We start from the raw sequence: 12500 nt of genomic DNA on the forward strand, positions 1-12500 counted from the left end.
TAGGAGGACCAATAGTATAGGTTACCCACCAGGAAGTAAAACATCCTCCGCTATACCTTTAATACATGTAAAAAAACACAAACCAGCACATTCTCACACATGTGAAAGGTTATTAAATTTCTTCTGGAATTTAAATCTCGTTGGTTTCACAACCAGAAGCTGCGCAATGTTTCATCATTAACTCTAACTGTGAGTGACGACATGTTGACTGTTCCAAGATGGCCGACACACTGATGTGTCTGGAGTGGTCGAATGTGGATCTACGTAAACATATCTATGGTTCTAAGAACTAACTTCACTTTTTGGAGACATTATTTCATTATGAATGAGAGAAGCGATGGACGGGCCAGTGGTTCTGGGCCCGTTACTGTAACATGATGCGGGTTTCTGGGTTTTGGCCAGCAGAAACACATCATCTCTGGATCAGTGACGGATATACAGGAGTGAAACGGCATCAGGAACAATCCTGTTATCCGCTTCTGTTCCTCGCTGGACAGTTCAGTGTTTCAACATTTGTTGTTTCAAGCTGCACTGTTTTATTATTAAATCTTGTCAACCCATATATCATGTGAAAGACTCAAGTTTGCCTATTCAAGCACTATTGTGCATTAAAGTGATCAGCCCAGCCATCATTGTCATGAGTTTCCTGATTCAAACTCTTATAATGGAGCATGGATGAAGCCTAGTGGCCTTTCAGGTGTAACGCATCAACACACTGACACACAAACTCATTCTCATTTTCATATCAATCTCACAACCTGTTTAGAGTTATGACTAGAGTAGACCATATGTTTGAGTATTTTATATAAATGAACTTTCAAACTAGTTTCTTTCATGCAATATATTTTCATTACTATCAATGTAAACTTTGCTGTATTTCATTTATAGCATAAAACACTTAATAATAAACTTCAAGTCTTTTTTAAATGGGACCGAATCCTGCAGAATCTGCTTCACTCCTGATCTTCTGCAGAGAAACAGTGTGTCCGTGGGTTTCCATTGTGTGTGTGTGTGTGTGTGTGTGTGTGTGTGCGTGCGTGCGTGCGTGCGTGCGTGCGTGCGTGCGTGCGTGCGTGTGTGTGTGTGTGTGTGTGTGTGTGTGTGTGTGTGCGTGTGTGTTCAGCTCAGCAGAGATGAGCACTACATGTCATTTACTCCACACTTCTCACACACCGAAGAGTTCATGAAAACAACACACTCCTTTTAATGCATTAATCTGTACAGTAGATAGTACAGTAGATAAGCAGTAGATATAGTACAGTAGATAAGCAGTAGATAAGCAGTAGATATAGTACAGTAGATAAGCAGTAGATAAGCAGTAGATATAGTACAGTAGATAGTACAGTAGATAAGCAGTAGATATAGTACAGTAGATAGTACAGTAGATAGTACAGTAGATAAGCAGTAGATATAGTACAGTAGATAGTACAGTAGATAAGCAGTAGATAAGCGCAACATTGTCAATATGATTGATTTTCAATTATACGTACATATAAACAGAATATACTTAAAGGGGTGGTTGAGTGTGATTTCACTTTTCTAACTTTAGTTAGTGTGTAATGTTGCTGTTTGAGCATAAACAACATCTGCAAAGTTACAACGCTCAAAGTTCAAAGCAAAGGGAGATATTTGCTTTTAAAGAAAAGGACTACAACAAACGGCTGGTTGGGACTACACGACATTCCTCTCGGGTTAGTGACATCACTAACCCTAGAATTTACATAAACCCCGCCCCCGGGAACACGCAGTCCATGTTGAGAAGAGGAAAAGTTGTTGTATAAGAGTACATTTGTGAGTCAGCTCAAACTTTAGCATCCATCTTTTCACCTGCAATAGAAAGTCACTCTGTGTGCATCTCACAACAGTTCATATATGAGCAATTTATAGATTTATCATGACAGAATATCCTAATTGAAGATAGTTAACTCCACATCAGCAACATAAATTCATCAACTAACCATTCAGAGACGTCCTGTTGCATTCTACATGTTGTCACTTCTTCTTGAGTCTCTCCATCCTTATCTGACTCCGTTTAACATTAAAGGCAGAACAGTTTCTGTCATTTTAGTGTGTCTGCGTGAGGTAATAGCAGCTGCTAACAGACACTCTTGAAACCCCGCCCTCTGCAGCAGCTCATTTGCATTTAAAGGGCTGGCACAAAACGGTGCGTTTTTGCAAACCCTCAAAAAGTGACAACTTTAACTTGCTATATAAAAATATCTGTGGGGTATTTTGCACTAAAACTTCACACACACACTCTGGGGACATCATAGATATATTTTACATCTTGTGAAAAGGGCATTATACCACCCCTTTAATAAAACACCTTAAACAGGAATTAAATCACTGTTTTCACTTAATTTGCCATCATGTTTAAATTTAATATCATTTATCAATGCTAGCTTATATATAATCAAACAAATAAAGAAGAAACCATAGAATATAGAAGATTAATACATCAAATATATGATATACACTACTGATCACAAGCTTGGGTTCAGTAAGAAATGATGCAAAGATGCAATAAATTGATCAAAAGTGACAGTAAAGACATTTATAATTTTACAAAAGATTATTTTTCAAACAAATTCTGTTCTTTTGAACTTTCTATTCATTAAAGAATCTTGAAAAATAAAATGTATGATGGTTTCCACAAAAATCTGAAGCAGCTGTGTGTGTTGTTGTGAAGCCGTGACTCAGGGTGTGTGTTGTTGTGAACCCGTGACTCAGGGTGTGTGTTGTTGTGAAGCAGGGACTCAGGGTGTGTGTTGTTGTGAAGCCGTGACTCAGGGTGTGTGTTGTTGTGAACCCGTGACTCAGGGTGTGTGTTGTTGTGAAGCAGGGACTCAGGGTGTGTGTTGTTGTGAAGCCGTGACTCAGGGTGTGTGTTGTTGTGAAGCAGGGACTCAGGGTGTGTGTTGTTGTGAAGCCGTGACTCAGGGTGTGTGTTGTTGTGAACCCGTGACTCAGGGTGTGTGTTTAGCGATGGTTGCGTACGTCACGTCCACTGGAGCCGGAGCCGGAGTTCTGGAGCGCTGGATGAACCGGACACTGGAATACTGGACCGGAACCGCCTGGAGAACAACAACAAATCAATGTTCATCTGACTCTCAAAGCAGTCGAGCACAAGCTACCCTGACCACCAACACAAGAGTATTTCACAGAATCCACGAACTCAGACCTGGACATTAGAGTTTCCGCGCACACATCTGATGCAGGAGACCACAGGAGAGTCTGAAAGAGAAGCACACGGGTAACTCACGCATGTTGGAGGAATCGCCTTCAAATGAGTTTTGTTTCATGAAGTTTATCTCACCTTTTCTGAAACAGAGCACACAAGTGCAGAGAAACCCACAGAACACACACACACACACACTGATCCAGAGCGCAGAACAGCCCACGCCTGATGATGAAACGTCTGAAACAACAAAACCACACGATCAACAGCAGTGGAAACTACAGCAGATTCACTGGAACACATGAACGACAGAGACGAGCTCTGTCATTACCTAAAGCTTTAAAAAAAAAAAAATTATTATTAGTAAATATAGTAAATATAATTATTAGTTGAAAAACTTAAGCTAAACATAAATTGGAAATGTTTCCTTGGCAATAAACTGAAATAAGTTTAAGTTGAAACACTAAAATTATTACCTGGCTGGAAATGAATAAAAACCCAAAATGAAATAAAAAGAAATGAAACTAAAAGCACATAACAGAATTACTAAAAACTAAACTAAAATTAACATGAAAGCTAAAAATAGTCAAATACATAAATAAAAGCCAATACACACACACACACACACACACACACACACACACATATATATGTATATACACTGAACAAAATTATAAACGCAACACTTCTGTTTTTGCCCCCATTTTTCATGAGCTGAACTCAAATATCTAAGACTTTTTCTATGTACACAAAAGGCCATTTCTCTCAAATATTGTTCGCAGATCTGTCTAAATCTGTGTTAGTGAGCACTTCTCCTTTGCCGCGATAATCCATCCACCTCACAGGTGTGGCATATCAAGATGCTGATTAGACAGCATGATTATTGCACAGGTGTGCCTTAGGCTGTCCACAATAAAAGGCCACTCTAAAATGTGCAGTTTTATCACACAGCAAAATGCCACAGATGTCGCCACCAGAGCTGTTGCCCGTGAATTGAATGTTAATTTCTCTAGCATAAGAGAATTTCAGAGAATTTGGCAGTACATCCAACCCTCCTCACAACCGCAGACCACGTGTAACCACACCAGCCCAGGACCTCCACATCCAGCATCTTCACCTCCAAGATCGTCTGAGGCCAGCCACCCGGACAGCTGCTGCAACAATCGGTTTACATAACCAAAGAATTTCTGCACAAACTGTCAGAAACCATCTCAGGGAAGCTCATCTGCATGCTCGTCGTCCTCATCGGGGTCTCGACCTGACTGCAGTTCCTCGTCGTAACCGACTTGAGTGGGCAAATGCTTACATTCGATGGCCTCCGGCACTTTGGAGAGGTGTTCTCTTCACGGATGAATCCCGGTTTTCACTGTAGAGGGCAGATGGCAGACAGCGTGTATGGGGTCGTGTGGGTGAGCGGTTTGCTGATGTCAACGCTGTGGATCGAGTGGCCCATGGTGGCGGTGGGGTTATGGTATGGGCAGGCGTATGTTATGGACAATGAACACAGGTGCATTTTATTTTTTATTTATTTATATTTTTAAAACAGGAAAAGATTAAGGACAATCGGGCCTGGCTCAGTATAAAACTGATTTTCAGCAGGTTCCTGCTCTGCAGAACATAAAAACCACATACACAACAAAGCTCACACACTAGACAGCTAGAGACAACAACAGACACACAAACCAAGATATTGGGCAACAGGAGGGGCTATAGAGCCCTCTCAATGGTCACAGATATACCTGTCCATTAAATGGTGAGCAAATGTTATTTTAAATAGTCTTCTTGATGTAATAGTTCTGATGTGCTGTGGGATCTCATTCCAGGTTTTAGTGAGCACATGAAAAAAAGATCTCTGTCCATAACAGTTTCTATAAGCCGGTAAAGGCAAAAGTCCATTTGTAAAAGATCTCGTAGTGCGCTCAGACCTTGAGCTAAGTTTCGGAACCAATTCGGTTAGAGCAGTTACAGTGTGTCCTTTTGAGATTTGATAAAACAGGTTTATCCCATGGCTTATTTTATAGTTCTGAAATGTCAAAGCATTACACAAAGATAGTGCAGTACAGTGGTGAGTCCAGCCTGGAAGCCTGACATGGATCTTATGAGCTCTATTATAAAGTCTTATTACTGGTTCAATAATCTCATTTGTTGTTAGTGACCAAACAGGTAAACAATACGACAAAGTGGACAGAATGATGGCATGAAGAAAGGTTTTTGAAACAGAAAGCAACAACTATGGTCTAATTTTGCTATAAACATATAACTTTTGGTTTAACTTTCTGGTTAGGGTTTGAACATGTTCTTGATAAGTAAGATGTGAGTCAAGATAGACTCCCAAATACTTATATGCTGATACAATTGAAAGCGTTTGATTAGAAAAAGTGATGGGATTGGATATGGATAGCTGTCTCCTAGATGAATAAAAATACATGCATTGTGTTTTCTTGACATTAAGTGTTAAATGATTATCTTGCAGCCAGTTATGTAAATGCTGCAGATCTGTGTTAAGTTTGTAATTGATTGTGTCGATATTAGAACCAGAAAGAAAAATAACAGTGTCATCAGCATATAGCAAAGAACTAGAAAAATTCAAAACACGAGGAAGATCATTAATATACATAAGGAAAAGTAAAGGACCTAAAATACTGCCCTGTGGAACTCCCATAGAACACACTCGTGGCTGTGATGTTACTGTGCCGATTCTTACAGTCTGAGATCTGTCACTTAAATATGATGTAAACATATCTATTGCGGAAGATGACAAATGAAAAGAAAGAAGTTTGTTTAACAGAATTTGATGATTGACTGTATCGAAAGCTTTCTGGAAATCGATATATATAACTCCAGTAATCTGACGCTTGTTTAGAGACGCACGTATTTGCTCAGTGAGAAGCAGCAAAGCCGACATAGTTGACCGCAAGGGTCGAAAGCCATGCTGGCAAAGGTTATTATTTTCAAGGTGGTTAATTAGTTGATTATATAATATTTTTCAAGCAACTTGGAAATGGTTGGGAGAATTGCAATTGGACGGTAGTTGGAAATATTAGTTGGATCATCAGATTTAAACATCGGGGTGATCTGGGCCGTTTTCCACATGGCAGGACATACTGATTGTCTAATACACAGATTAACTAAATTATGAAAAAGTGGTATAAGAGTACTGGCATGAGTTTTAAGAAAAGTCATGTTTAAATGATTTATATCACAAGCATGAGAAGCATTCAGAGAACACAAGATATTAGTTATATCATTTTGTACGATTTCAGAAAAAGAGAATTGCTGAGATAATGCTGGTACTGATGTGAGAAACAGAGGAATAGTACATTTAGAGGATAATTCTTGTACAGATGCAATAAAATACTCATTAAAAGAATTAGCAATTTTATCATGATCAGTAAGAAGAGTACCATTTATGGATATTTGTAAACTATTATTATTTTAAATTTTATTTTCACCAGTTATTGATTTCAATGTTCGCCATAATGTTCTTGGGTTGGAAACTGTTCAACTAATTTGATTTTCATAATAAGACTGTTTTGCTTTGTATAATTCAAAATTACACTTATTTCTAAACTGTGTTAAAATAAGCTTAGCTTCAGGTGTTTTTAATAATCTGTAGGCTTTCAAGGAAGAGGCCTTCTTTTTTAGGAGCTGTAAAATATCAGGAGTTACCCAAGGTACTGTATTTTACAGGTAGTTGTATATTTTTGACGTATTGTCTCCACTCTCCTATGGAAATTTGACAGAACATGATCGGGATTTTGCAAAAACATCTCGTTACTCCAATCAGTATCAGCAAATTCAGCATTAAACTGAGACAATTTTGAATTTGGTACTTTTTTAATGTAATTATTTTTATGACATTTTGGCTGTTTAAAACATTTCCTAATGACATATATGAGTGAATGATCTGAAACTGCTGTGTTTATCACTCCTGATATGCCATACTTGGAGGGTTGATTAGTGAAAATAAGGTCCAAAATAGAATTTCGTGTTTTACCAAATCTGGTGGGATCTTTAATTAATTGATGAAGACCATATTTTATGGCAGTTGTTTTCAGAAGTTTAGATGAGTTATCAATCCAATTAAAATTTATGTCACCAAGAATAAAAAGCTCATTAGTTTTAACCGATTTTATTAAGTCCGAGAACTGCAATAAATATGCAGTTGGACTGACATTTGGAGGCTTGTATGTGACAATAATAGTTACTGAAAATTGATTTGTAAAATGAATAACCAATTGAAGTGACTCTGATACTGTTGATAGTTTTACTATAGAATGTGCATATTTTTTATTTACATAAAGAGCAACACCACCACCAGTTCTATCAGTCCTGTCTTTGCGATATAATAAATAGTTTTCAATCGCAAGAAATGAATCTGATATAACAGGAGTCAGCCATGATTCAGATATTGCCATAACATGAGCCTTTGTTTGAGTAAGCATGATTTTAAATTCATCCAGTTTGGGAACAAGGCTTCTCATATTTAGATGGCAAACTTTGAAACCTCTGATTCTATGGCTAGTATACACTATTTATTTTAATTTTTCTACATTATTTGAAGCCATTCTGGTTAAAGATGTGATTCCCCTGACCCTATGACATCATATCTCTGCTCTGCTTCTGTCCTCTATAATGATACAGTGTATCGATGTGATCTTCACTGTCCTCTATAATGATACAGTGTATCGATGTGATCTTCACTGTCCTCTATAATGATACAGTGTATCGATGTGATCTTCACTGACCTGTGAGTGTGAGTCTGACCGCGGTCCCGAAGCGCAGGTTCCTCAGACTGGTTCCAGTAGAGCAGAAGTAAAGGCCGAGATCCTCGTCTCTGACGCTGAAGATCCTCAGACTCACAGACTCCAGTCGCCCGTCGGCCTGAAGCTCAAACCGGCTTTCCTCCTTGTTGTGTTCGACTATAAACGCTTCTCTCTGCAGGACTCCTCTGCTCGCAGACACCAGTAAAGTCATGTTCTCCCCGGAGCCCAGCCGGAACCAGGCCAGGACAGCGCTGGAGTTACTGTGAGAGTCACAGGGCAGAGAGACGTTCTGCTGGAGCTGGACACTCATGTTCACCGCAGGAACACACACCGCACGGAGACCTGGGGTCAACAACACACAACACATCAGATCTTCAGCAGGAACACACACCACACACACCGCACCGAGACCTGGGGTCAACAACACACAACACATCAGATCTTCAGCAGGAACACACACCACACACACACCACACAGAGACCTGAGGTCAACAACACACAACACACAACACATCAGATCTTCAGCAGGAACACACACCACACACACCGCACCGAGACCTGGGGTCAACAACACACAACACATCAGATCTTCAGCAGGAACACACACCACACACACACCACACAGAGACCTGAGGTCAACAACACACAACACACAACACATCAGATCTTCAGCAGGAACACACACCACACACACCACACAGAGACCTGAGGTCAACGACACACAACACACAACACACAACACATCAGATCTTCAGCAGGAACACACACCACACACACACCGCACCGAGACCTGGGGTCAACAACACACAACACATCAGATCTTCAGCAGGAACACACACCACACACACACCACACAGAGACCTGAGGTCAACAACACACAACACATCAGATCTTCAGCAGGAACACACACCACACACACACCACACAGAGACCTGAGGTCAACAACACACAACACATCAGATCTTCAGCAGGAACACACACCACACACACACTGCACCGAGACCTGAGGTCAACAACACACAACACATCAGATCTTCAGCAGGAACACACACCACACACACACCACACAGAGACCTGAGGTCAACAACACACAACACATCAGATCTTCAGCAGGAACACACACCACACACACACTGCACCGAGACCTGAGGTCAACAACACACAACACATCAGATCTTCAGCAGGAACACACACCACACACACACCACACAGAGACCTGAGGTCAACAACACACAACACATCAGATCTTCAGCAGGAACACACACCACACACACACCACACACACACCACACACACACCGCACCGAGACCTGAGGTCAACAACACACAACACATCAGATCTTCAGCAGGAACACACACCACACACACACCACACACACACCGCACCGAGACCTGGGATCAACAACACACAACACATCAGATCTTCAGCAGGAACACACACCACACACACACCACACAGAGACCTGAGGTCAACAACACACAACACACAACACATCAGATCTTCAGCAGGAACACACACCACACACACACCACACACACACCACACACACACTGCACCGAGACCTGAGGTCAACAACACACAACACATCAGATCTTCAGCAGGAACACACACCACACACACACCGCACCGAGACCTGGGATCAACAACACACAACACATCAGATCTTCAGCAGGAACACACACCACACACACACCACACACACACCACACACACACTGCACCGAGACCTGAGGTCAACAACACACAACACATCAGATCTTCAGCAGGAACACACACCACACACACACCGCACCGAGACCTGAGGTCAACAACACACAACACATCAGATCTTCAGCAGGAACACACACCACACACACACCGCACCGAGACCTGGGATCAACAACACACAACACATCAGATCTTCAGCAGGAACACACACCACACACACACCGCACCGAGACCTGGGATCAACAACACACAACACATCTGATCTTCAGCAGGAACACACACCACACACACACCGCACCGAGACCTGGGATCAACAACACACAACACATCAGATCTTCAGCAGGAACACACACCACACACACACCGCACCGAGACCTGGGATCAACAACACACAACACATCAGATCTTCAGCAGGAACACACACCACACACACACCGCACCGAGACCTGGGGTCAACAACACACAACACATCAGATCTTCAGCAGGAACACACACCACACACACACCACACCGAGACCTGAGGTCAACAACACACAACACATCAGATCTTCAGCAGGAACACACACCACACACACACCACACACACACCACACACACACCGCACCGAGACCTGGGATCAACAACACACAACACATCAGATCTTCAGCAGGAACACACACCACACACACACCACACACACACCACACACAGAGACCTGGGATCAACAACACACAACACATCAGATCTTCAGCAGGAACACACACCACACACACACCACACAGAGACCTGAGGTCAACAACACACAACACATCAGATCTTCAGCAGGAACACACACCACACACACACCACACACACACCACACACAGAGACCTGGGATCAACAACACACAACACATCAGATCTTCAGCAGGAACACACACCACACACACACCACACAGAGACCTGAGGTCAACAACACACAACACACAACACATCAGATCTTCAGCAGGAACACACACCACACACACACTGCACCGAGACCTGGGATCAACAACACACAACACATCAGATCTTCAGCAGGAACACACACCACACACACACCGCACCGAGACCTGGGATCAACAACACACAACACATCTGATCTTCAGCAGGAACACACACCACACACACACCGCACCGAGACCTGGGATCAACAACACACAACACATCAGATCTTCAGCAGGAACACACACCACACACACACCACACAGAGACCTGAGGTCAACAACACACAACACACAACACATCAGATCTTCAGCAGGAACACACACCACACACACACTGCACCGAGACCTGAGGTCAACAACACACAACACATCAGATCTTCAGCAGGAACACACACCACACACACACTGCACCGAGACCTGAGGTCAACAACACACAACACATCAGATCTTCAGCAGGAACACACACCAGACACACCGCACCGAGACCTGGGGTCAACAACACACAACACATCAGATCTTCAGCAGGAACACACACCACACACACACCACACACACACCACACACAGAGACCTGGGATCAACAACACACAACACATCAGATCTTCAGCAGGAACACACACCACACACACACCACACAGAGACCTGAGGTCAACAACACACAACACATCAGATCTTCAGCAGGAACACACACCACACACACACCACACACACACCGCACCGAGACCTGGGATCAACAACACACAACACATCAGATCTTCAGCAGGAACAAACACCACACACACACCACACAGAGACCTGAGGTCAACAACACACAACACACAACACATCAGATCTTCAGCAGGAACACACACCACACACACACTGCACCGAGACCTGAGGTCAACAACACACAACACATCAGATCTTCAGCAGGAACACACACCACACACACACCACACAGAGACCTGAGGTCAACAACACACAACACATCAGATCTTCAGCAGGAACACACACCACACACACACCGCACCGAGACCTGAGGTCAACAACACACAACACATCAGATCTTCAGCAGGAACACACACCAGACACACACCACACCGAGACCTGAGGTCAACAACACACAACACATCAGATCTTCAGCAGGAACACACACCACACACACACCACACACACACCACACACAGAGACCTGGGATCAACAACACACAACACATCAGATCTTCAGCAGGAACACACACCACACACACACCACACACACACCACACACACACCACACACAGAGACCTGGGATCAACAACACACAACACATCAGATCTTCAGCAGGAACACACACCACACACACCGCACCGAGACCTGAGGTCAACAACACACAACACATCAGATCTTCAGCAGGAACACACACCACACACACACCACACACACACCACACACACACCACACACAGAGACCTGGGATCAACAACACACAACACATCAGATCTTCAGCAGGAACACACACCACACACACCGCACCGAGACCTGAGGTCAACAACACACAACACACAACACATCAGATCTTCAGCAGGAACACACACCACACACACACCACACCGAGACCTGAGGTCAACAACACACAACACATCAGATCTTCAGCAGGAACACACACCACACACACACCACACCGAGACCTGAGGTCAACAACACACAACACATCAGATCTTCAGCAGGAACACACACCACACACACACCACACACACACCACACACAGAGACCTGGGATCAACAACACACAACACATCAGATCTTCAGCAGGAACACACACCACACACACACCACACAGAGACCTGAGGTCAACAACACACAACACATCAGATCTTCAGCAGGAACACACACCACACACACACCACACACACACCACACACAGAGACCTGGGATCAACAACACACAACA

At 42.9% G+C, this 12500-nt stretch overlaps 1 protein-coding gene across 1 annotated transcript in view; it reads right to left on the reverse strand.

Annotated features, from left to right (window-relative positions):
* Positions 1 to 2741: 2741 nt before the first annotated feature.
* The window catches only part of LOC309511263 (uncharacterized protein), a 12508-nt gene continuing 2749 nt past the window's right edge, over positions 2742 to 12500 (reverse strand). The window contains exons 2-6 of the mRNA XM_082186356.1: positions 8469 to 8502; positions 7927 to 8261; positions 3317 to 3418; positions 3182 to 3234; positions 2742 to 3074 (exon numbers count right to left, since the gene is read on the reverse strand). Of these exons, the coding sequence (XP_082042482.1) occupies positions 2967 to 3074; positions 3182 to 3234; positions 3317 to 3418; positions 7927 to 8261; positions 8469 to 8502 (632 nt within the window). The 3' untranslated portion in view covers positions 2742 to 2966. The remainder of the gene's footprint in view (positions 3075 to 3181; positions 3235 to 3316; positions 3419 to 7926; positions 8262 to 8468; positions 8503 to 12500) is intronic.

The sequence above is a fragment of the Leuciscus leuciscus genome, assembly GCF_965113295.1.
Source record: "Leuciscus leuciscus genome assembly, chromosome: 12".
In the NCBI taxonomy this organism is placed as follows: domain Eukaryota; kingdom Metazoa; phylum Chordata; class Actinopteri; order Cypriniformes; family Leuciscidae; genus Leuciscus; species Leuciscus leuciscus.